Source organism: Rutilus rutilus, assembly GCF_951802725.1.
Source record: "Rutilus rutilus genome assembly, chromosome: 24".
NCBI classification, from domain to species: domain Eukaryota; kingdom Metazoa; phylum Chordata; class Actinopteri; order Cypriniformes; family Leuciscidae; genus Rutilus; species Rutilus rutilus.
In genome coordinates this window covers 15,263,804-15,287,795 of record NC_140228.1, presented here as the reverse complement: position 1 = coordinate 15,287,795, position 23,992 = coordinate 15,263,804, and the positions used below count along the sequence as shown (strand labels likewise).

Here is a 23,992-nt window from a genome sequence, read left to right as displayed (position 1 = left end):
TTATATTTAAATCTAGTTCCTACATTATTTTTCTATACATTGGCTTACTGGGTACTCTAACCTGCAACATGGGCTTTAAGGCTCGTCAAGCTGAGGAGTCTGAGGAGGAGGGAGCGGGGCAAACAACTCTCCAATTTTTTTAATTTGGACTGCAGTATCCATTTCAACTGCTAGCTGTCAATATTACATACTGCACCTTTAATAGCAGTTAGAAAACCCACTTGAAGGTGCATACCGCCACCTACTGCATGACATCTGTGTGACAGCTGACGTAAAGTAAAGGATCGGGCTTAGGATAGCCGATACCGATCAGTTAAAAAATAGCTTAATCGGCCCCAGTGCCGATTCTTGAGATCGGCTCAGGACATCCCTACTTAGAAGTAAATCCAAAAAGTTCCTTACAATCTTCATAGTAAACATAAAGCAGAATGGCACTGCAGCCAGCCAAAGGGAGAGTCAGAGTGAGGACATAAAGTGAGGGTCAGCAGTTTAGGGTGTCCATGGATCAGTACAAGACAGAAGCTTAAGAGAGTGTAAGGGAGCCAGGGGACATCCACTCCACCGCCACCTGCAACCTGCCACCAAGGCAGATGTTCTGAGGAGATAAAGAGAGTAAAAGAAGGGCACTGGAAGGACACCAGACTCTGAGAAAGAGGGGGGTAAAATAGGTAGACGGGTAGGCAGAAGACAAAAGAGCTCCTGGAGTTGTAACATTAGGTCGAGATAAAATAAAAATAAAAACACTCAATGATTCTGATCAAACAAGAAAAAATAGAACTGAAGAGATGAAAAATAAATTGCATTATGTTTGTCTAAACCTGCCTGATGGGATATCTGTGTAGCCTTATAGATGTGGCATGTAGGACTTTGTGATGATAATGTACCTAGGCGATGATAAATCATATGGCATAATTTTTGAATCGTTTACCATCTGCTAACATGCTGACACTAAAGGAAAGAGACTCGTAACCTACGTGATTTGCTATGCCCATTTTAGTGATTTGTTTTTGCATTGCGTACTTATGACTTCATTGACTCCTCCAACAACTGTCTAAAGAATGAGAAATATGTAACTAACTGAAATTATACTTAATGTGTAGATGAAATCGTAACATCAAATTAAAGATACACAATTATAAACTTCGATTAGGCCTAATGTTTAGTCAACACAACGGAGATATGCAGATGATATTTAAAAGACCATTTATTTAGTCTAACACCATCTTAAATACAATACTGTAATCAAACAACACACACACACACACACACACACACACACACACACACACACACACACACACACACAGATATCAAAGACTCAAATTCATCTAAGCAAATGCCTGCCTATCTCTGCCGATTTCGGAGTCTCCAAATGAATCCATTCTGCAACTTTTAAATACATAATTCAATTTTTAAAAACGAAATTATAGGCTTAAGTGCAGGATCCGAAAGTTGGTCGTTTTGTCGCTATGGTTACACACACACACACACACACCGTTGGCGGTGCGCTCAAAGTCATCTGTCAGTTGTGCAGTTACCCAAAATCTCCTGAATTAAGTTAAAACCCATCATGTCACTGATATGTGTTTTTGAAATCAAGTGATCAAAGTGCTCGTTGCCGCTGCGATCAGTGGCGCGGATAAAGTGTTTTCTCGTGTGGCTCGCGCACACGCCGCACGCGCGCTTCAATCCGTTTCATTGCAGATAATAATGTTGCATTATCGAACATTGTGTCGTCGTGGATATTGTAGTATTGTATTGCTAAATCCCCCGACCACTATGTCGGTCTAAGACAACGAGACCTAGACAAGACCGAGAGGTCCGAGACCAAGACAAGACCAAGACCAAGACCAAAGACCGTCAAGGCCGTGACAAGACCGAGACCACGTAAAAGTGGTCTCGAGACATACATCACTATAATGTATATATATGTATATAATTTAGCACACTGATAGAGGACAGTCTGAACAGTCACCATAGCAAATTTGGAGTCTCTAACTCAATCCCTCTAGTGCGACCAACTGTCCAAAGTTTCACTCGAACCATAAAGGCAAGAAACAAAAGTCTTATTTCCTCTGATTCCTTGGTTCAAGTCAATTCGAATGCACCCTATGACGTCATTTACTGTCATGAAAATCTTTCCGCCATTTTGAATTCTCTGCAAAACCTACTTTTTCGAACTCCTCCTAGACGGTTGCTCCGATTTTCATGAAAATTGAACCAGATCATCTTCAGACCATGCCGACAAAAATTCTATTTTTGAAGTAATTCAAGGTGATTTGCCAAACCGTTCTCATATACTGCGCAAACAAATTTTTGTAGCGCTTGTGAAAACAGACTTAAGGCTGTATCTCCGCTGTACGCTGTAGGCTGTATCTCCGTTGTACGCTTGAATAATAATCTAATTAATCTAATTAATCTAATCTCTTTCTCTTGGATTAGAAATAAGTATGTTTTTGTTCATTCTGTGTTCATTCTCATCTGAACTTCTGTTCATTTTGAGTTCATTTTCACCTGTATTTCTGAACCAGCTGTTTTTTCATGTATGTTCAATTTCTGATGTTTTTAGTCTTCCTGCTCTGCACAGCTGTTGCAGCTGCTTCAGGGGCTTCGCCCCGCATCGCTGCTTGCAGCTATATTTTTGGTATTGTAATTTCAGAGAAGAAATAATTAAAACAGACATTATTGAAATCTGGGTCACTGATTACGTCTTGCGGGACGCGGGAAAAAGCTCCCAATTCTGGGACACTACTATCTACATAACAGCAAAGAGAAATGCTGCAAGCGGAGTGAAACAGTGAAACGGTTCCCGTGGCGAACAGCAAATCAGATTCGAGAACCAGAACAAACTGTTGTATCCACAAAGTATTTGCCAAGAAATTAGCAAAATTTAAGCAAATCGACTACTAAAAAAGCCATTGCTTTTTTAGGACAGAATGAAAATTTTGGCAGAATGTGGGAAGTTGTGTGTACATATATAAATGATATATATATATATATTAAGTGTGTCACGATTTCGATTTCGAAATTAATGCTCAATCTCGATTATCGAATCAAAAAATGGAATCGTCGATGCTGCCACGCCCCCATGTCACGTCAGCTTGGCTTGCCAAGCGAAAAAAAAAAAACCCACACGTGTTGAAGTGCTGCGAGTCAACCTAACAGCTACAACAACAGCCAAAAGATAGCATGTCAACTGCAGACGCAGGAGACCCATCGACAGAACTTGAACCCCCTCCTCTTTCACTGAAGTCGCCGATGTGGAAGTATTTTGGATTTCCAGTGAGTTATGTTGACAACGTTCGTGTTGTCGACAAAAAAAAAACACAGTTTGCAAGCTCTGCTATGTACGTATACCACATTATTCCACCGGCAGCACGACTTACATGGCAGGGCATCTCCGCAGGCACCACAAAAACATAGATTTATCTGTTAAACCGACAACTGTAACACAAACTACTCTCCCGTCTTCATTTGGAATAAAACTCAACTGAGTAACTCAACACGTGCAAAGGCAATTACAAGCGCGCTAGGAGTATTTATAGCCGCGGACATGCAACCTTATTCAGTGGTGGAAAACTCCGGTTTTAGGCATATTCCTCTTTAACAAGAACTTGAAACTGCAAAAAAAAAAAAGAATTTGTGAGCTTGAATGTCATCCTCTGTGAAGAAGACTGCAGTTACAAAAGAGAAATTAGATGGCAGGTTATTTTGTTTCAGTTTCCAATTGACTGAAGATATAAGTTATTGTTACATTATGTTGTTAATAAACGTTTTTGACAATGTAGTGTGTGGTACATTGCGAACAAAGGTCAGCTATTATTATATTGCATAAAAGTCTAAAAATGGCATAGCTTGTGCTTTCAATTTTTTATCGAATCGAACCGTGACTTTAGAATCGAAAATGTAATCGAATCGAGGATTTGGAGAATCGTGACACCCTTAATATATATATATATATAAAATAGACAGAGAAAAATATTCCCAGGAAACTAATTTTAACTTCATAAGAATGCAGAAGGAGAAAGAAAGAGAAAGGGAAATAAAGGACATGGATCACTGCTCACATTCCTTATATTAGTCTCAATCTCATGCATGGACACATTGGTATTCAGCTGAGCTTGGGGTACATGACTGAATGCTGGGGGACTGAACCTTTCTACCCCTCTGTCATTCACCTCAGTTTTCCCACCTCTCCCTCTCATTAGTTTCCAACAGGCTATTTTGTTTCCCACATACAGCCACCTGTCCCTTCCCATCTCCAGCTGTGAGGGCCAAACAGGTTTCTGATGAAGCGAGATTTGACCTTTCACTCAGATTCATCTCACAGATGAACTGCTGCTAAATAAATGCCCTTCCTGCTGAATGAAAGCGGAGGACTCAAACTTGCAAACAAGTCTCAAACCTGATGTATGGATTTGAGATGATGCCGAGGGTGGGCCCGAAATGACTGTGTGCATCTCACACACCACAGCAACGTGATTACAGCTGACCTTCAACAGGCCATTTGCTGATGTAAATCCATATGAAAAATGTGAAGTGATGGATGTGTTTCATATAGTGTCAAGGTCTTTGGGAGACTGAATGAAAACTGTGTGAGCTGTGTCATAAATGCATATTAAAGCACTATGCTTCTAAAAAGATCTAATGAACAGCATGAACACATAGCCAGAATTTCACCTTTGTTCTTGAGGAGGGGAAATGGGATCATGTAGGCCCATTTCTATACTTAAGGCAGCATAAATTAAAGTTCTGGCCTGTCCTATATACAGTAGACTAGACAAAACGATGGAAACAATGCAATGGAAAAAATCTACTAAACTAGAACAAAGATGCTCTGGCTCTCTTCTTCTCCGGGTCCCTTCTTCTCTGGGTCCCCTCTCTTCTTATTCTTGGGGCTCTCTCCTTTTGCCTCTCTCTCTCTCTCTCTCTCTCTCTCTCTCTCTCTCTCTCTCTCTCTCTCTCTCTCTCTCTCTCTCTCTCTCTCTCTCTCTCTCTCTCTCTCTCTCTCTCTCTGGTAATATTTTATATGCTGGGTACAATTAATGGTATAAGTTATCATCATCTCATACATCTATTTTGTAACTATTTTAAGTGTAACCATAACCATATTTTGTCATTAAACCTTTTCAATTACAACTAATGTGCTAACTAGTTTTGATTTGGTATTGACTTTGAAATGCTACATATTGCAATACAATATCATCACTATCTATAGCAACGCTCTCCCACAAATATTAAGCTATTGTAACTGCGTTTATTTCCGTCGTTGGTATAAGTGGCAGTGGGTGGTATAGACAAGAAATGTGCAGTTTTCTACCATCTTGCTAATAACGTTTCTTTTGTCATTCGGCAGTTCTTGCAGCTTGAACCACTGCAGGAATTCCACCCTTACACTGTATAAAAGACACCTGTCCACACACTCAATCAAACAGACTCCAACCTCTCCACAATGGCCAAGACCAGAGAGCTGTGTAAGGACATCAGGGATAAAATTGTAGACCTGCACAAAGCTGGGATGGACTACAGGACAATAGGCAAGCAGTTTGGTGAGAAGGCAACAACTGTTGGCGCAATTCTTAGAAAATGGAAGAAGTTCAAGATGACGGTCAATCTCCCTCAGTCTGGGGCACCATGCAAGATCTCACCTCGTGGGGCATCAATGATCACGAGGAAGGTGAGGGATCAGCCCAGAACTACACGGCAGGACCTGGTCAATGACCTGAAGAGAGCTGGGACCACAGTCTCAAAGAAAACCATTAGTAACACACTACGCCGTCATGGATTAAAATCCTGCAGCGCACGCAAGGTCCCCCTGCTCAAGCCAGCGCATGTCCAGGCCCATCTGAAGTTTGCCAATGACCATCTGGATGATCCAGAGGAGGAATGGGAGAATGTCTGATATGGTCTGATGAGACAAAAATAGAGCTTTTTGGTCTAAACTCCATTCGCCGTGTTTGGAGGAAGAAGGAGGATGAGTACAACCCCAAGAACACCATCCCAACCGTGAAGCATGGAGGTGGAAACATCATTCTTTGGGGATGCTTTTCTGCAAAGGGGACAGGACGACTACACTGTATTGAGGGGAGGATGGATGGGGCCATGTATCGCGAGATCTTCGCCAACAACCTCCTTCCCTCAGTAAGAGCACTGAAGATGGGTCGTGGCTGGGTCTTCTAGCATGACAACGACCCGAAACACACAGCCAGGGCAACTAAGGAGTGGCTCCGTAAGAAGCATCTCAAGGTCCTGGAGTGGCCTAGCCAGTCTCCAGACCTGAACCCAATAGAAAATCTTTGGAGGGAGCTGAAAGTCCGTATTGCCCAGCGACAGCCCCGAAACCTGAAGGATCTGGATAAGGTCTGTATGGAGGAGTGGGCCAAAATCCCTGCTGCAGTGTGTGCAAACTTGGTCAAGAACTACAGGAAACGTATGATCTCTGTAATTGCAAACAAAGGTTTCTGTACCAAATATTAAGTTCTGCTTTTCTGATGTATCAAATACTTATGTCATGCAATAAAATGCAAATTAATTACTTAAAAATCATACAATGTGATTTTCTGGATATTTGTTTTAGATTCGTCACTCACAGTTGAAGAGTACCTATGATAAAAATTACAGACTTCTACATGCTTTGCAAGTGGGAAAACATGCAAAATCGGCAGTGTATCAAATGCTTGTTCTCCCCACTGTATATATAAACAGTATATATATATATATATATATATATATATATAGAGAGAGAGAGAGAGAGAGAGAGAGAGAGAGGTGTTGGGAATTATTTAGTCTTGTAAGTATTCAAAAATGCTGTTTTTATAGCATCTTATTTTCAATTTTATGTTCAGTTATTATTATATCAAAGTTCTGTCTCACATTTTGACTTTATATAGACTGAGAAATGTTTTATTTGTACTATAAATAATTAATTAACCACACCTCAAAGCTATAGGATATCGACTGTATATGATATGACTTCCCATCATATAGATGGATGGAAGGGTGGGCGGGATGGATTAAGAATATAGGAGGATATCACTACCAACTCTCACCAATCAAAGTAGATAAATAACAATTCTGCTTTCTATTGATTTTGTGCTCTCTTTAAAATACATTAGTAAGGCTAAATAATGCATCATTGGTGGAGACAGAATGTTGGATGCTGACATATTGGCATTACCAAAGTCCCTTTCAGGGAAAGTCTGTTCACTCGGCGGCCATATTTGAAATACCTCCGGGTAGCTATTTCAGGCATCCAAGACCAAGTCCTATCTCTTTGAATGGGGGAATCTTGAAATCTCAAATAACATACGTAAGGGAAACAGATCAATTTATCGCAAAGGGAATTAATTAATTAATTTATAGTGAATTTTGGAAGAATCACTTATTTTATCGTCCAGCGTTCACTTGAACGGGTAGTAACTATCAGCTCTGCAGCTCTGCATTAATATCCAAACTATAGTGAAAACACAATTTATTAGCAAGGTAACTAGATCAGCAGTTTAAGACATAAAATTTGTAAGCACATAACACATGACACTTCTCTTATAAACGAATATATAAACAAGGCTTTATTGAGTATTCTAACACATAAAACTACTATCTAACACAAACACACACACATTCACACGAGTTGCAGAAAGAAAGTGAGGAAGGAATGAGTTTTAAGAGTGAAATGATGAAATCCTACGTTTCTATGTGCATTTTGTAAAACCTGACCTGAACAAACCATTAATCATCAATTTAACCCTCCCATTGTTCCTTAGGCGGGGTTGTTAAATTTATATCTTGCATTTGTGTTCCTTGCATGTAGATTCCCTTTGTCGGCATCCTTTGCTCAAAAAGGGTGTTTCCCTGGTTCGTTGATTGGCTTGGCGGTCTTGTCTTCTGGAACAAAGTTCTTGGGAGGCCAATCAAATTGGTGTGTTGGCGGATGAATGAAAAGTCTTGTGGATGAAGTTTGAAGTTGGAAGTAGGCTTTGCTGTTAAACTGTTGCCCGAAACTTTGCAGCAAAACTTAATGTAACCCTTCTCACAATTCCATTTTTTTTTTAGGATTTATCATGTGCATGGGGAAACGAATTGGTGAGAGGTTACTAGAATTTAAAATCAGGATTTACATATAACAACTGAAACTTCGGGCATGAAACGCTTACTAAAGTGTAGAGAGGCCTGGTTAGCTGAAATAAAGCTATACTGTGTTCGTTTGTTTTCACTGTGAGCATAAACTCCCATACACATATATATTTAACTTAGCCACTATAACCCTTATTTGAAAAAAACATAAATAACTGAAATCACACAAATCACATTTCACTCACACACACTTAAATATCAGACCACAAAGATTTAAAGTTAAACTCAAAATGTATTTATATATTTTCTTCAGAACTTGGTGAGTGAACCTTTCAAAATGTTCCCATGTTCAAATGAAATGACAGTTAACAATACCCCGGGGTTTTTTCTACTAACTGTCTCAGTTTAGTGACACCACAACGTTGGCGCGCTTGTTGGAGCTCAGTTGAGAAAAAAAATATTGTCTGTACTCACAGTTCCTCGGTGACAGAAAAATGTACATGACCATTCTGGTTCAAACCGTTTGATCCAGTGGTGAGATACACGATGAAGAAAACCCGTCCTGAAACTCTGTCCGTCTGTGTGAAAAACACAGACATCTCTGGCCTGCAGCACGAATCCCGAGCACATCTATGGCAGCAACATGGATGGCAGTCTCTGATGCACACTAGCCAACAGTCCACAAAAAAAACGAATGAGCTTCATGATATCTTTTTCAAGTTCATTTTAGTTCACATACTCACTCAGAACTCGGTGGCAAATTGGATTTCAGGCAGTTCACACGTGGCTATGCGCATCGCAGTTCACACGTGGCTATCAGTTCACATGCTAAGTAAGCAGTAGTTTCACTTCATCCGAATCTCCGTTGTAGATTCAAACAGCTCCAAGCTAACACTCACTTTCCCGTTTTAACAGTGTAGCACCTTCACAAAACTCAAGCAGAATACCCCACTGGTTCTCAACATCGATGAACAGCAATCTATAAATCACACAGAACTTACAGCTAGCTCGCAGCGATCTCTCTGGCTTTTTTCTCGAACTTTTTTTTCGCTCGGTCTTTAGTCCCGCCCCCTCAACAATCCGGTAGGCTGTTACACTGCTCTATGGATGGAACTGATTGGATAACTAATGAAACTGACACCTGGCCATCCAATACGAAATAAAGTGACAGAGGGTTCAAAGGTTACTCTCAAAAGAAAAATAATATTTTAACATCTCTATTTATAACTGAATCAACACGCGTAATAATACAAAAAAATGTATTACACACCAGGGCAATTGAACTGGCCCATATTTCAAGATACTGTATTTGTTAACAGAACACAAAATAAACATTAGATAAATTTAGCAGGGTGCTACATTCTCCCCCCACAAGAAAAATGGTCATGCCCTCATGACATGTCTAAAACCGTAAATCACTTTAAGGAAAATAAACACATTTTCTTAAAAGATTGTGGTAGGAAGATTATTTAACATTCCCCTTAACCTATCCACTTGTAAAAATAACTTTTGTATTTCTTAATAGGAGATAGGGCTAAAGAATCTTTCTGGTCATTAATCTCAACTACACTAGCACTATGTGTACCAACTGCCACTGACGTTGGGGTCCCTAAAAAGTCATAAGTTAGTCTGGTTGGAGCTTTCTTTAGTCTCTGAGGCCGAGTTGTCTTGTCATGGCTTTCTGTTACACTGTTAAGTCTCTCAGCTACATCTGACGTCTGTATTTCAGTGTCTCTTTCTCGTGGCACACTTTCTGCTGTCACATTTTGTACCACATGGTCATTCTCCTCCACTACGACAGATTTTTCAACTGCATCATCCATTTCTGAGTTACTTGTCAAAACAGCCAGATCCAAATCCAGATCAAAAGGCTCACAGTAATCAATGTTTTGAGGTTCTGGTCCTGACAGCGTTTGTGGTACATAATAGTCATGCCATACACCCATCTCATCATCTTCAGAATCAGATGTTGCCTCCATCTTATCCTGTTCGGGTGCTGGTAAACATGAAGTATCAGAGTTCCCTTTTCTCTTTGCTTTGAGCCGTCTGCTGGCTCTGCTTTGTTTTAAGGGCTCCTTGTTCATCTCAGGCCGCAACTGCACTTCCTGTCCGATTGGCAGAATGTGATTTCGGTGTAGTATCTTTTCAGATCCATGTCCACTCTCTGGCTTCAGTTTGAACACGGGCAAACCAGGCAGTTGACTCTCCACAATATAAGGAGTATCTTTCCACCGATCAGCAAGCTTGTGTTTCCCTTGTAACCCAAGGTTTCGGATCAAGACCCTGTCCCCGGAATCTAATGGACAGAAACGAACTCTTTGATCATAGCGTTGCTTGTTCGCTTCATTCTTCTTCTCTGCTATACTCCCAGCCAACTGATAGGCGGCTTGAAGCTCACGTTTCATGTTTTTGACATACCTCAAGTAGGATTTTGTGGAGGTGCCGTCACTTGAAACTCCGAATGTCACGTCTATGGGCAGCCTGGCTTGTCGTCCAAACATTAGAAAATATGGAGAATAGCCTGTGGACTCATTCACTGTGCAATTGTACGCATGTACAAGATGACTGAGGTGCTTACTCCATTTACTTTTGTCTTGCGTTTCCAGCGTTCCGAGCATGTCAAGAAGAGTCCTGTTGAAACGCTCAGGCTGTGGGTCACCTTGAGGGTGATAGGGAGTGGTTCGGGATTTCTTTATGCCAAGCATGCTTAACAGTTCATGGATAAGGCGACTTTCGAAATCCCTGCCCTGATCTGAGTGCACCCTTTTTGGCAAACCATAGTGGACAAAGTATTGTTCCCACAGAACCTTAGCGACAGTTGATGCTTTCTGATCTTTAGTTGCAAAAGCTTGAGCATATCTCGTGTAATGATCTGTAACTACGAGCACATTGCAGATATTTCTGGAGTCAGGCTCAATCGTCAGAAAATCCATGCAGACGAGATCCATCGGTCCATCACTGTTAAGATGCGACAACTCAGCAACTCTTTTAGGCAGCGTTTTCCTCTGAATACACCTTGGACAGCTCTTACAGTACTGTTCAATCTGGACTTTCATGCGAGGCCAGTAAAACCTTTCCCGTATCAGTCCGTATGTTTTGTCAACCCCCAAATGGCCCGACTGGTCATGCAATGACTGGAGCACAATTGTTCTGAACTCTTGTGGGAGCAACAGCTGCTGCCAAGCTGGTTTGTTTGGTGGATGGCTTGTTCTGTACAACACAGAGTCTTTGACTATTAGCTTCTCCCACTCTTTTAACAACAATGACACATCAGGATGTTTCTCTTTGTTAGCTTGGTTGGCACTTTTCTGAACTATAGCACGCCACACTTCTCCAATGCATGGGTCTTTCTGCTGAGAATTTGAGATTTCTGCTGCACTCAATTTGGGCAACTGCTTAGTGTTCAGAAATGACAAGTTACAATAGGCTCTGGGCACAGCACCTTTAGATGAGCCCATGAGATCTACAGCTCTGCACTGGCGACAGTGAGGTACTCTGGCTTTAGACATGTGACAGACAGCTTGGACTGTGGTGGCAAGCAGAGTTTCCTTCTCATGTGAAGCATTTTGATTTGCATGAGGGCGGCGTGACAATGCATCCGCATCCACGTTCTGTTTTCCAGGTCGATACTTTAGACTAAAATCATATGTTGACAATTCCGCCAACCATCGATGCCCTGTTGCGTCCAATTTAGCTGTAGTTAAGATATACGTCAATGGATTGTTATCAGTGTGAACCTCAAACTTCATTCCATAGAGATAATCATGCAACTTGTTGACAACAGCCCATTTTAATGCCAGAAACTCGAGCTTATGTGTGGGATAATTCTTTTCTGTTGGAGAGAGGCTTCTGCTGACAAACGCAACTGGGCGCAAACCTTCTCCCTGATCCTGATAGAGGACACCTCCCAATCCTTCCCTGCTCGCATCGACATGCAGCACATATGACAGTTTTGGGTTGGCGATTGCCAGCACAGGCGCCTCTGTAAGACTTCTCTTTAAAGCCTCAAAAGCTTTCTCACAGTCTTTATCCCACCTAGTTCCAAAACTCTCAGAAGGATGGTACCAATCTTTTGTTGCTGTGGCTGCTTGTGCTTTACTCTGCTCTTTGATATCTTTATTTTTCTTTGCCCCTTTCCCTGTCTTTCTAGATACAATGCAGCCCTGAAGCAGATGATTGAGTGGATAACAGACTCGGGAGAAATCCTTTACAAAACGTCTGTAATATCCACAGAAGCCAAGGAAGGAACGAAGAGCAGTAATGTTTTCTGGACGGGGCCATGATTTCACTGCTTCAATCTTTGCCGGGTCCGTAGCAATGCCATCTCTAGACACAATGTGTCCAAGGTAGGTAACAGAGGGGCAGCAGAACTGACATTTATCCAACGATATCTTTAATCCTTCCTCCTTCAATCGGTCAAGGACTTTAAGAAGGCGCTGCTCGTGTTCCTCTAGCGTTCTTCCGAAGATGATCACGTCATCCAGATACACAAGCACTTCCAGTAGGTTCATATCACCAACAGTCCTTTCCATAATTCGCTGAAATGTGGCCGGAGCCCCACAAATCCCCTGCGGCATCCGCTCAAACTGATAGAACCCTGCTGGGCAAGTGAAAGCTGTTTTTTCTTTATCAGCAGGAGCTAAAGGGATCTGATAATAGCCGCTTCTGAGGTCAAGCACACTGAACCACTGGCTACCACCAAGGCAGGACAGAGCATCTTCCACACGAGGGACGGTATACTGGTCCGTAATTGTTCTCCTGTTTAACGTCCTATAGTCCACACACATACGTATGGTACCGTTTTTCTTGCGAACCACCACTATTGGGGAAGCATAGGGGCTTCTGGATTCTGAAATGATTCCAGCCTCTTTGAGATCATTCAGATGCTTCCTCACATCCTCCAAATCACCCGGTGGTAAACGTCTAGAACGTTCTCTGAAAGGTCTATCATCTGTCACCCGAATGCTGTGTTGTGTGCTCTTTGCACAACCCACATCAAACTCACTGCAGGAGAAAACCTCTTTTCTCTCCATCATCTTTTGACAGAGTCGCTCCTTCCACTTAGGAGGCACAGGAGAGTCACCAAAGTTGAAAGAGGACGGGGACAGTTGAGATGTTGACAGCTTAGGGCCCCCCTTTTCAAGGACTGTATTTATTACATCTACAGGGAATAGATGAGCAATAGGAACTCCACGTTTTAATGTCACATTATGACTGGACACATTTCTCATGGTGACTGTGATGCGACGACAGTGGACAGCAGTGGACTTTTCAACAACCGGCATGACCAGAAGCTCTTCAGGAAAACAATTCTCCTCCGGACGGTCTAGAAGAACAGCTTGGCTAGAGAGACCTCCAGGAAACTTTGGAATACCAACAACAGTTGCAACGCCGCCAGGTGGCAGAGTGAAAGGCTTGACTTGTGTGAACCAGACTGTTCCTCTTTTTGTCTCAGCTGTGTCATCAGGAGTCTCCTGAAACTTCTCATAAGCTTCTTTTATTACTGGATGAACAGACAGTGTGTTAAGAAAATGGTCTCCTCCATGTATTTTGCATGAATGGAACAGTCTTCGAACTATAGAGGTGTTTGTGCCGACCACAACGGAAACATCCCCTTTCATGACCGGATCTGGACACACAAGCACAAGTGTTTCTATGGTCTCAGCTACTCCAACTACATCTCCGGTAAACTCAAGCTTCAAGCACATATAACCATTATATGGATACTCCTTTGCACTGAGGCCCCAAATCTCCAGGCACTCAATAGGGGTCAAAGGCAGGTGCTTCAGATACTTGTCATAAAAGGAGCGATACAGTAGGGTAACTTGAGACCCGCTATCAAGTAAAGCTTTGGCATAAATGCCCTCAATTTGTACTGAGACAATAGAGCTAGGTCCAACTAAACCCTCTGGCAAATTAGCCTTCTTTTCTGGTAGCGTGTCACACTGTGTGGAACGTATCTTCTCCGGAGCGTCAGGCCGTTCCTCTACTGAGCCCCTGGAAAGTTTCCCGTCGGCTGTTTTATTTTCAAGAGACGTTTGTTCACTTTTCTGAGATTTTCTGGGTTTTGACACTCCCGCTGGAAATGACCATCTTCACCACATCTGTAGCAAAAGACATCAGCACGATACTGAGGTTTGGGAGCCCTCTCCTTCACACGTGCATATGAGTTTCCAGTAGCTTTCTGGCTGGGGTTCTGGTCTACCTGCTGTGCCACACTTGCTGATGCAGTCACAGAGGCAGAAAGGAGGCGTGCAACATCAGTCTTGAGACCTTGAAATTCTTTCCTTAGACTCTCTATTGCAGAATCTTTCTCTGCTACGTCAGGGACTGGTGAAGGCTCTGGCAGTACATGTACAACTGAGGCTGTAGCACACTCTGCACGTCTACCAATAGCTAAAGACGCACCCTTCTTTACAATCGGTCTTTCAAGGATCATCTCCTCTTCTTCTCTTACATCCCGAAGCAAATCAGTAAAGCTGGGAGGAGGCTTGAGTTTGTAAGTCAGTCTTATGCGAAGGGCAACAAAGTCATGAGGCAGAGAGCCTCTAGCAACTTGATCAATGCGCGCTCGGTTCATGTCAATCACTTCAATTCCACCTTTACGATGGACTGCATGCAATAGCTTGTCTAGTCTGAGTAAGTAGGCTGATAATTTCTCACCTTCTTGCTGGAAGGTATTACGAAACCTTACCATGAGATCAGCTGCACTGTCTGTGGTTCCAAAAGCTGTTTCAAGGGCTTTAAGATAGTCAGTGGCAGTGGCATGTGGATTAGTGACTCTCAAACCTCGGACAATATCTGCTGCTGGCCCTTTAAGACTCTCAGCTACTCTCTGTCTCTTGACAACATCAGAACATTGCCACTCGTCCAACATGTGGGTTGTCTGTTCCGCCCAAGCATCATACTCCTCTTCTCCATGTGGAGTGGGTTTCATACCTGAGAACATGCGTAGCTTGCGATAGCCCGGTCCATCTACAGGCGTGGCTTGACATTTTTCAACTAGTGAGGAGATGGCATTCACCAGCTTTGTGTTCAGGTCTGGAGCGGTGGGTGGAGCAGTGGGTGGAGCAGAAGCAGAGGTAAGTAAGCCTGTGACATCAGCTAGTGTCTTCCCTTCATTTGCTAAGAATGACAGCAACTTGGACTGGAAGTCTCTTTGTTCACTAGCTACATGAACACTCTGGGTCTCAGAAACATTAACTATCCAAGGTCCAAAGTCATCTCCAGTTAGTAACTGTTCAGGTATGTCAGCCTTAGTCATATCATTAATAGTTTCGACTAAAACTAACTGGCTTTTACTGAGGTGTTCTACACACCGTCCTCTTATTTTACAGGGACCGAAAACTTCAGCCTCATCCAGTACCTTATACATAGTCTCATCCGTAACACCAAGAGAAACCTTACTAAGCACAAATGCTTTCCTTGCATCAATACCTTTGTCTTCACACCATTTGAAAATCTGTTCTGGCTCCATGTTATATTGGCTTTACAAACACAGAATCAAATAAAATAATAATAAAAAAAAAATCTCTCAAACACGCATAAGTGGCTATAGGGCTTTTAAGCTACTTCTGTTTTTCTGATTTTTTTTTTTCTTATATTCCTGTTTTTATTTTTAAATTTTTAAAATTTTTATTACATGCTCACAAAACAAAACAGTAACAGTAAACAAAATCCCGGACGAGCCCCCACGTGTAACCCTTCTCACAATTCCATTTTTTTTTTAGGATTTATCATGTGCATGGGGAAACGAATTGGTGAGAGGTTACTAGAATTTAAAATCAGGATTTACATATAACAACTGAAACTTCGGGCATGAAACGCTTACTAAAGTGTAGAGAGGCCTGGTTAGCTGAAATAAAGCTATACTGTGTTCGTTTGTTTTCACTGTGAGCATAAACTCCCATACACATATATATTTAACTTAGCCACTATAACCCTTATTTGAAAAAAACATAAATAACTGAAATCACACAAATCACATTTCACTCACACACACTTAAATATCAGACCACAAAGATTTAAAGTTAAACTCAAAATGTATTTATATATTTTCTTCAGAACTTGGTGAGTGAACCTTTCAAAATGTTCCCATGTTCAAATGAAATGACAGTTAACAATACCCCGGGGTTTTTTCTACTAACTGTCTCAGTTTAGTGACACCACAACGTTGGCGCGCTTGTTGGAGCTCAGTTGAGAAAAAAAATATTGTCTGTACTCACAGTTCCTCGGTGACAGAAAAATGTACATGACCATTCTGGTTCAAACCGTTTGATCCAGTGGTGAGATACACGATGAAGAAAACCCGTCCTGAAACTCTGTCCGTCTGTGTGAAAAACACAGACATCTCTGGCCTGCAGCACGAATCCCGAGCACATCTATGGCAGCAACATGGATGGCAGTCTCTGATGCACACTAGCCAACAGTCCACAAAAAAAACGAATGAGCTTCATGATATCTTTTTCAAGTTCATTTTAGTTCACATACTCACTCAGAACTCGGTGGCAAATTGGATTTCAGGCAGTTCACACGTGGCTATGCGCATCGCAGTTCACACGTGGCTATCAGTTCACATGCTAAGTAAGCAGTAGTTTCACTTCATCCGAATCTCCGTTGTAGATTCAAACAGCTCCAAGCTAACACTCACTTTCCCGTTTTAACAGTGTAGCACCTTCACAAAACTCAAGCAGAATACCCCACTGGTTCTCAACATCGATGAACAGCAATCTATAAATCACACAGAACTTACAGCTAGCTCGCAGCGATCTCTCTGGCTTTTTTCTCGAACTTTTTTTTCGCTCGGTCTTTAGTCCCGCCCCCTCAACAATCCGGTAGGCTGTTACACTGCTCTATGGATGGAACTGATTGGATAACTAATGAAACTGACACCTGGCCATCCAATACGAAATAAAGTGACAGAGGGTTCAAAGGTTACTCTCAAAAGAAAAATAATATTTTAACATCTCTATTTATAACTGAATCAACACGCGTAATAATACAAAAAAATGTATTACACACCAGGGCAATTGAACTGGCCCATATTTCAAGATACTGTATTTGTTAACAGAACACAAAATAAACATTAGATAAATTTAGCAGGGTGCTACATTAACTTAGAACCGAGACTCTCAACGGAAACGAAAAGAATATCGTCTTTGGTTCAGATGTGGCCGTTTCTCCTCCACTCACCATAAATTACACGTTATCTGAGTCACTTAACTTTCTCGCTGTAGCAAAGTACAATTTAGACTTGGTTTCTATACTAAGAATACAATACATTTTACACAGATTTCATTCAAGTCATCTTTTGAGTTTTGAGCAGACGATCATACTGGTAGGAAACAATAAAAACTTTCAGTCAACCATTCAATACTTATAGAAACTGCATGAATTATAGGTGATCTAGGCATAATAGTCACATTATATAGGTTGTAGACATTATATAGAATTATGCAGTTGAACGATGTATTATAAGTCCATCTAGCATTGTTTTAAAATTATCGGATGCATTCTGATCATGTAAAAGCAGTCTATGTGTTGTTGTTTTGTTTTTTTAAGAGATTTCCATGAGAGGTCACTTGAAAAGAAAAAGGTCTGTTTTGTATATCTGTCTTCAAACAACCTCTGGCATTATCTTTGTGGGACTAAAGCTGTGCCATCTCCGAACCAATCCGTCTTTTGTGAACTACCTAAAGTTGGCAACATTCTTCCTTAAGCTAGGCTCATGTTTTTGAAGCTTGCATGGCCATAGAGTATTTGTAATTGTTTTGTTCGAATGAATAATCTCCGATCTGCTCTAAGATCTCACACATATTTAAAATCAGCAACAAAATCTGACATGAAGTGTCCCATAAATGTTGTTTCTTATGCTCAAATAGCATTAAAAAGCTTATTTCTTTAAGCTAGTCGAGCCAATGTGCATGTGCAATCCTAAGCACGAGTCTCAGGTTTCTATAGAAACCAGTTTCTAATGGCAGCGACAGTGACGCAATGACTTTATCAAACAGCAATTGTCTCTTTTACTTAGAAGGCGGGACGTATTACGCCGTATTGCGTGTTGCAGTTTATCCCATTCATTACTAATAGGAATGAACCGTCTTTCTATATTTATAGTAATTTTTGGGATTACCTACAATAGTCTGGGCATGATGCTGTTCATCTAACTATAACTAATGAGCCTTCTTCTGTGACATCATCATGCAGGGTCCCACAGCATCCTGTACTTTGGCACGACTGGGCACTTCTGATGCTGTCAAAATGATCTTTTCTTGGCTCTCCAGTTCAGTGACATTGGAAACGGTCACAGTCATTGTCCTAAAGCTAATTATATTTTAAAAAGTGATTTCAGCGGAACATGTGCTGTATGGATGTGGATTTCATTAGAGAGTCCACAGTGTCATTGCTATTCATGATATTGAGTAAAAAAGAGAAAAATCCTCAGTGTATTATATATAAAAATGTCATACTCCATCGACAGGATGAGGTCCAGACATCACCCTATTATTCAGTCTTAATGACTAAATAACTTTATGCAAGATCGATGACAACTGCATATCTGCATGGGAATTCTGGGCAAGAATAACAACTGACAGGAATAACCTCTCTTCAACTCTGTTAAAGGTACAATATGCAAGAATTTTGCATTAAAATATCCCATAATCTCAAGGCCAGTGTTATATATTTTGTTAAGTTGATTACTTACAATATCCCAAATGTTTCCAACTATTTTTAAATCATGAGAAAATTGCGATTTTAACCAAGGAAACGGGGCGTTAGAGCAGGGGGGAGCTGGGAGTCGCCAGTCAATGGGCTTTATGCACAGCTGCACTACTTCCTGAACTTCAGGCAGGTCCTTTGTTTCCTGTCTGCCATTATTGGACAAACTGATTAATTCAGGTGGTCAGGCACACCTGGATTAATCAGTTTGTCCAATAATGGCAGACAGGAAACAAAGGACCTGCCTGAAGTTCAGGAAGTAGTGCAGCTGTGCATAAAGCCTAATCCGCGTTACCCTCGGTTTCCGCTCGTACTGCGTGGAGTCCTGGACAAATGCGGAAGTTGTAGTTGTAGCGTCTATCAAGCAACAAACGTTAGCTTGTTTCTTGCAGTCGTTATGGAACACAATTATTCTTTACCGATTGCAGCTGGTTCTGTCGACAAAGCATGCTTAATTTTATATTTTCCAAATGTAGCATTCGGTAATAGTTATGTTTATGTAAGGGAAGTATTATTGCTTTAGATTTGTGTTTAGTTTATTGACATTGTTTATCACGTCTGGTGTTTATGGCCATGTAAATAAATATAGCATGTGTTATATATAAAGATTAATCAGTATTTTGGCAAATGATGTGGGGATGTTCGAATGTACTTTTACAACAATTGTTTAGAACACGTAAAACTGCGCAGCGTTATCACAACAATGAATTCGACGTACAGTAACTAACATCTATGATAACCAATTTAGTATTAAACCTTACTTTTCTTGCGGATAATTCATTTTAATGAAATAAAAGTGTGATGAGGTTCAAGAGTCAGGAAGGAAGAAGACAGGGGTCGGCATGACTGGGACTCGTACTTTATTAAAATAAAACAAAACAAACAAAAGTCGCACACAACGCGCATTCACCGTGGCAACCGTGACGGCACAAAACAGTTCAAAAATGAGAGCTCGGATCCACCGGTTTTCTTTCTCTGCGTCCAATTTTCTCTTCAGTCTCTCTCTCGTTCCAGCGCGCGGCTTAAAAGCGGTCTCTCCACGCGGATCACAGCAATAAGACACAGGTGTTCGTCATTTGCACTTGACCTACTTGCTCGTCTCTTCTCTCTCCCATTACAGACCGCGCTGAACCACGCCCTCCTCGCCACAAAAAGCATGTCATTATAAAAAAAGAACTTAGCCTCATCCATGGACATGATTTTTCGATTCCCGTCTGACTGATTTACATCCATGGTGGAGTTTAAAACGACAGTTCCCATCATTCCACGCTCCTTCACATCGTCATCAAGCTACGCCGTTGTTGTTGTTTGGAATGTAGCGCCCTCTAGTGGCCAAAAATTCTTGCATATTGTAGCTTTAAGGCGTCATTAACATTTATTGGCCTATGACTTTCATACAGTAATAAGAATCCAATCTCTGATGATACTGGGGAAAAACATAACACATATCACCAAGACTTCAAATAAAATAAAATAAAAACTCAAATCTGAGTGTTTCTTCAAGCATTACTCACCTACGTGTCTCTAAAGTAAATTGGGGTTGGTAAGGGAGAGCTACCATTGTGCACATAGCTGTCATGCCATTGATATGAAACCTCATGTGTGCAGACTGGCAGGTTGGAGAACATGTCCACTGGACACCAATGTGTGGCTTTCAGAAAGACTGGGAACCCTGTGTCACTATGCTGACTGCTGATGGAGTCAGTGCCAGAGGGCATTTCCCATTGCTTATTCTCACAAACCCCACGAGCCTTCAGTGAGAAAGGTGGTTGAATTGAAATGCCAGCCTTACACACACCTGGAAGCTGCTGTTACCACTGTCACCTGCCAATCTTGTGTGCCTTTATACTATCTGAACTTTTATGTCCATCACTGAAGCAATCATTCTGGTTATATTACACAAACCAAGCAAACAACAATTATCTAGATGTTAAACATAGCAGCCTCCTAAATACGTTCTATGTGGCATTAAATGAGTAATTCACCCAAAAATAACAATTCATCATTTACTCACCCTCACAAGCCTGATTTTATTTCTTTAGTTTAATTTTAGTTGAAGAGGTAGTCATTTTGTTATGTGATCTTATTTTTTATTTAGCTTTTGTCACGAAATGTACTGATAAAAGCACACCAAGACAAGGAAGAACAGGATCGCTAATAACAAAAACTTAGTAAACTCTAATAAAATATACTTCTCATATGTTATACTGTTGACCCAGACCAACAAACGCTGAAGGAGAACTGAAGGCTTAAGTACACAGAGCAAAATGAGGTAATTAACGAGGAGATTGAAAAGGCACAGGTGAATGGCATAACTAATTAAACAGACTGAGGCAAACTAGATCTCAGGACGAATCAAAAACACAATGCAAACAACAGAACAGGGTATACTCGTTACAGCTTTATTTTCACTTCAGCTTTAGAAATTTTAACTTTTTTAACTTCAGCTAAAACTTGTTTATTTCAGTTAGTTGCAGAGGCAGCATTTCTAGGTTTTTTTAATCAATTACCTTAAATAGTTTTTGTTAACAATAACTTAATGATACTATCCAATACCAATTTTTTTTTTTTTAAATCATAATAATAATAAAACATCTCTAAAATCATCCGATGGCCAAAATGGTAGTAATATATTGTGCATCCTACATAAAATAATGATAAAAGTTATCACAGAATAACGACTCGACCCAAGCTATGAGTTTTTTGGTGAACTATTCATGTAGGGGAGCGCGGGGCACAACCTAACGTGGGGTTAAATGTAACACACACAACTAAGCCGCCAAGTGTACAATGATAATGAAATGAAAACAGGGAGCCACACAACTTTTCACGTTTGAGTATTTATTTCTATATTTATTTTGCCACATTTAACTTTGTTGGACTTTCATAAACAATGTTGGAATTTAAATGTCAAAGTATGATTTTTTTCACATTTGTTGCATTGATCATTTGTTTATTTATTAAGAATATAGCCTGTTTTTTATGCAATAAACCCTTTAAAATGTGATTTTAAGCTTGTTTTTATTATTATTACTGTTATTATTATTAATAATAATAATTTTGCATGCAGCAGCCACACACAAATATAATTCAATTGCAATTACAATATTTTATGATTTTATTTATTTATTTATTGCAAAATTGTGCAGCCCTCATATCTCTATCCATGATAGTGATTCATAATAGAAGGATGATTGGATGAGGGATGGATGTATGATATCTATTCATACAGATGCACAAACGATATCAAACTATACAGATAAAATAGTACTGAATTACCTCTGTTTGTTACAATTAAGTTGTAACATTTGCACTTCTGTCACTTTCAGTGCAACTGTACGAAAATGGTAGGTCCTAGAAAAAAACTTTAAGTGTTCATTTGTAGCATGTTGCTTGTGTAAAAAAAAAAGAAAAAAGAATTTTGTATCTAACTTAATTATTTTTTATTAACTAAGCCAAAACCAAAATGTGTTAGGTTTTGCCCCGCTCTCCCCTATGCATGAGCTCTGCTTGACAGAATAAACAACCAAAAATGAATTAATACAGACATTCAAAGAACACCCATTTATTCATACACAGGCAGTACTGTTTACAGAGAGATAGACTCCTCAAGGAAGAAAGATTTATATGCAGCGTACACTGTGCCTAAACGCTTTTAAAAGAATTTGTAATACAAGGTAGTTACAGTAGCAAATTAATATTAGAGGGTTTTTGCATATAATACAGCCAAGTGACTCATTGAGCTTGTAAATAACATGCAATTTAAAGCCTTTAAAATCAGTCCCACGGCCTCCAGACTCCCACGTATAAAACATAAATGTGATTCCGAATTTGCTCTCCCCTGAGAGTCTATCAATGCAAAAAGCAAGCAAAATTCTTCTGACACACATTTAACAGTGGTTTCAATTCTTTCTACATTTACCCTCATAAAAAAATAAAAAACCTTGATCTTGTTCTGTCGCAGATGCCAAATTAAACTTCAGAGACGTCCTACGAGGACACGAGAACTTCTATTTTAATTAAACAACATTTTTAATGAGTGGCGAGGAACAAAATGAAAATAATAAATATGTGAATTATGCACATATCACCAAGATAAATCACAGCGTTGCCACATCTGTTGTAGATTTTCGCTCAATTAGTCCTAAGCACATAGTGTTTTCCGAAAGCACAGTTTGGCATAATGGGATGAGCCATTGTAAGCCAGTAATTCACGCCTGAAGTTATTGAAGTAATGACACTGCGGTGCCATATAGTGCATGAATGTTTATTGAAATGACACAAAACTATATCAAGTCTGAGCACCTGTGAAATTGAAGTTTGTAATATATTGCTGCCATAAAACAACAGCTCAAGAGTGTTTATTGAGGTATAGTGTCGAGAGAAAAAAAGGTCTGTTCATTCTGCAATTCACATTGGTGGGTGTGAATATGTGTATGAGCAAGTATAATGAAAATGCTTTACAGTACCTCCTCTTTTGTTTAGCTTGGCGTATCCAGGTGCATAGCCACTAGTGAACACTGAGGAGCTGGTGAAGGCATTGTGGGGGAGAGGTGTTACCAGAGCTTCATCACATTTTTCTGAAGAAGAAAAAGAGAGAGAGAGAGAAAAAAAACATTACGATCACACGAAATAACACAACATAAAGCAGTGAAGCAGCACTTAAATTTCAAATTCATTTTAGGAGAGTGAAAGCACCCTTGCCACAAGATGCAGGAAGAAATGAGAGATGCCAATGTTTACTGAGCTGAGATACACATCATGGCAGACCTTTTCTGACTGCAGGCTCCATTAACACCAGCATATTAAAGAGTCAAAGCATTTGGGGGATGGAGGCTGTGCTCCCGCTGGTCATTACTCAGGTCTGAGGGCTTCACGGTTACAAGGCTAAAATGCCAAGACAAGTAATCTTTTCCAGAAGATATGAAGAAAATTAACACTGAGCTGGTTTTAGTCATCATGTTCATGAAAGCACAAGATGTGTGGCTTGATGTGTTGTAAAAATGTTAATTATTAAGTGACGATTAGTTTATCAATTGTTGATCAGTTCCATCAGGATCAGCTATATGTTCAGTAATACAAGTAGTGGGCGACATGCACAACAAACACCCTCAAATTATAAAAGTGTAGCGCCAGGACTGGCATATTCAACAACATGTCTCTATAAATAATGATAATGTTCCCTGCAAACACTGTGATA

At 40.4% G+C, this 23,992-nt stretch overlaps 1 protein-coding gene across 1 annotated transcript in view; it reads right to left on the bottom strand.

Moving 5' to 3' along the window:
- cntnap2a (contactin associated protein 2a) overlaps positions 1-23,992 on the bottom strand; it is a 406,059-nt gene that overhangs the window by 242,533 nt on the left and 139,534 nt on the right. The window contains exon 2 of the mRNA XM_084399640.1: positions 23,262-23,372. Within this exon, the coding sequence (XP_084255766.1) occupies positions 23,262-23,372 (111 nt within the window). The remainder of the gene's footprint in view (positions 1-23,261; positions 23,373-23,992) is intronic.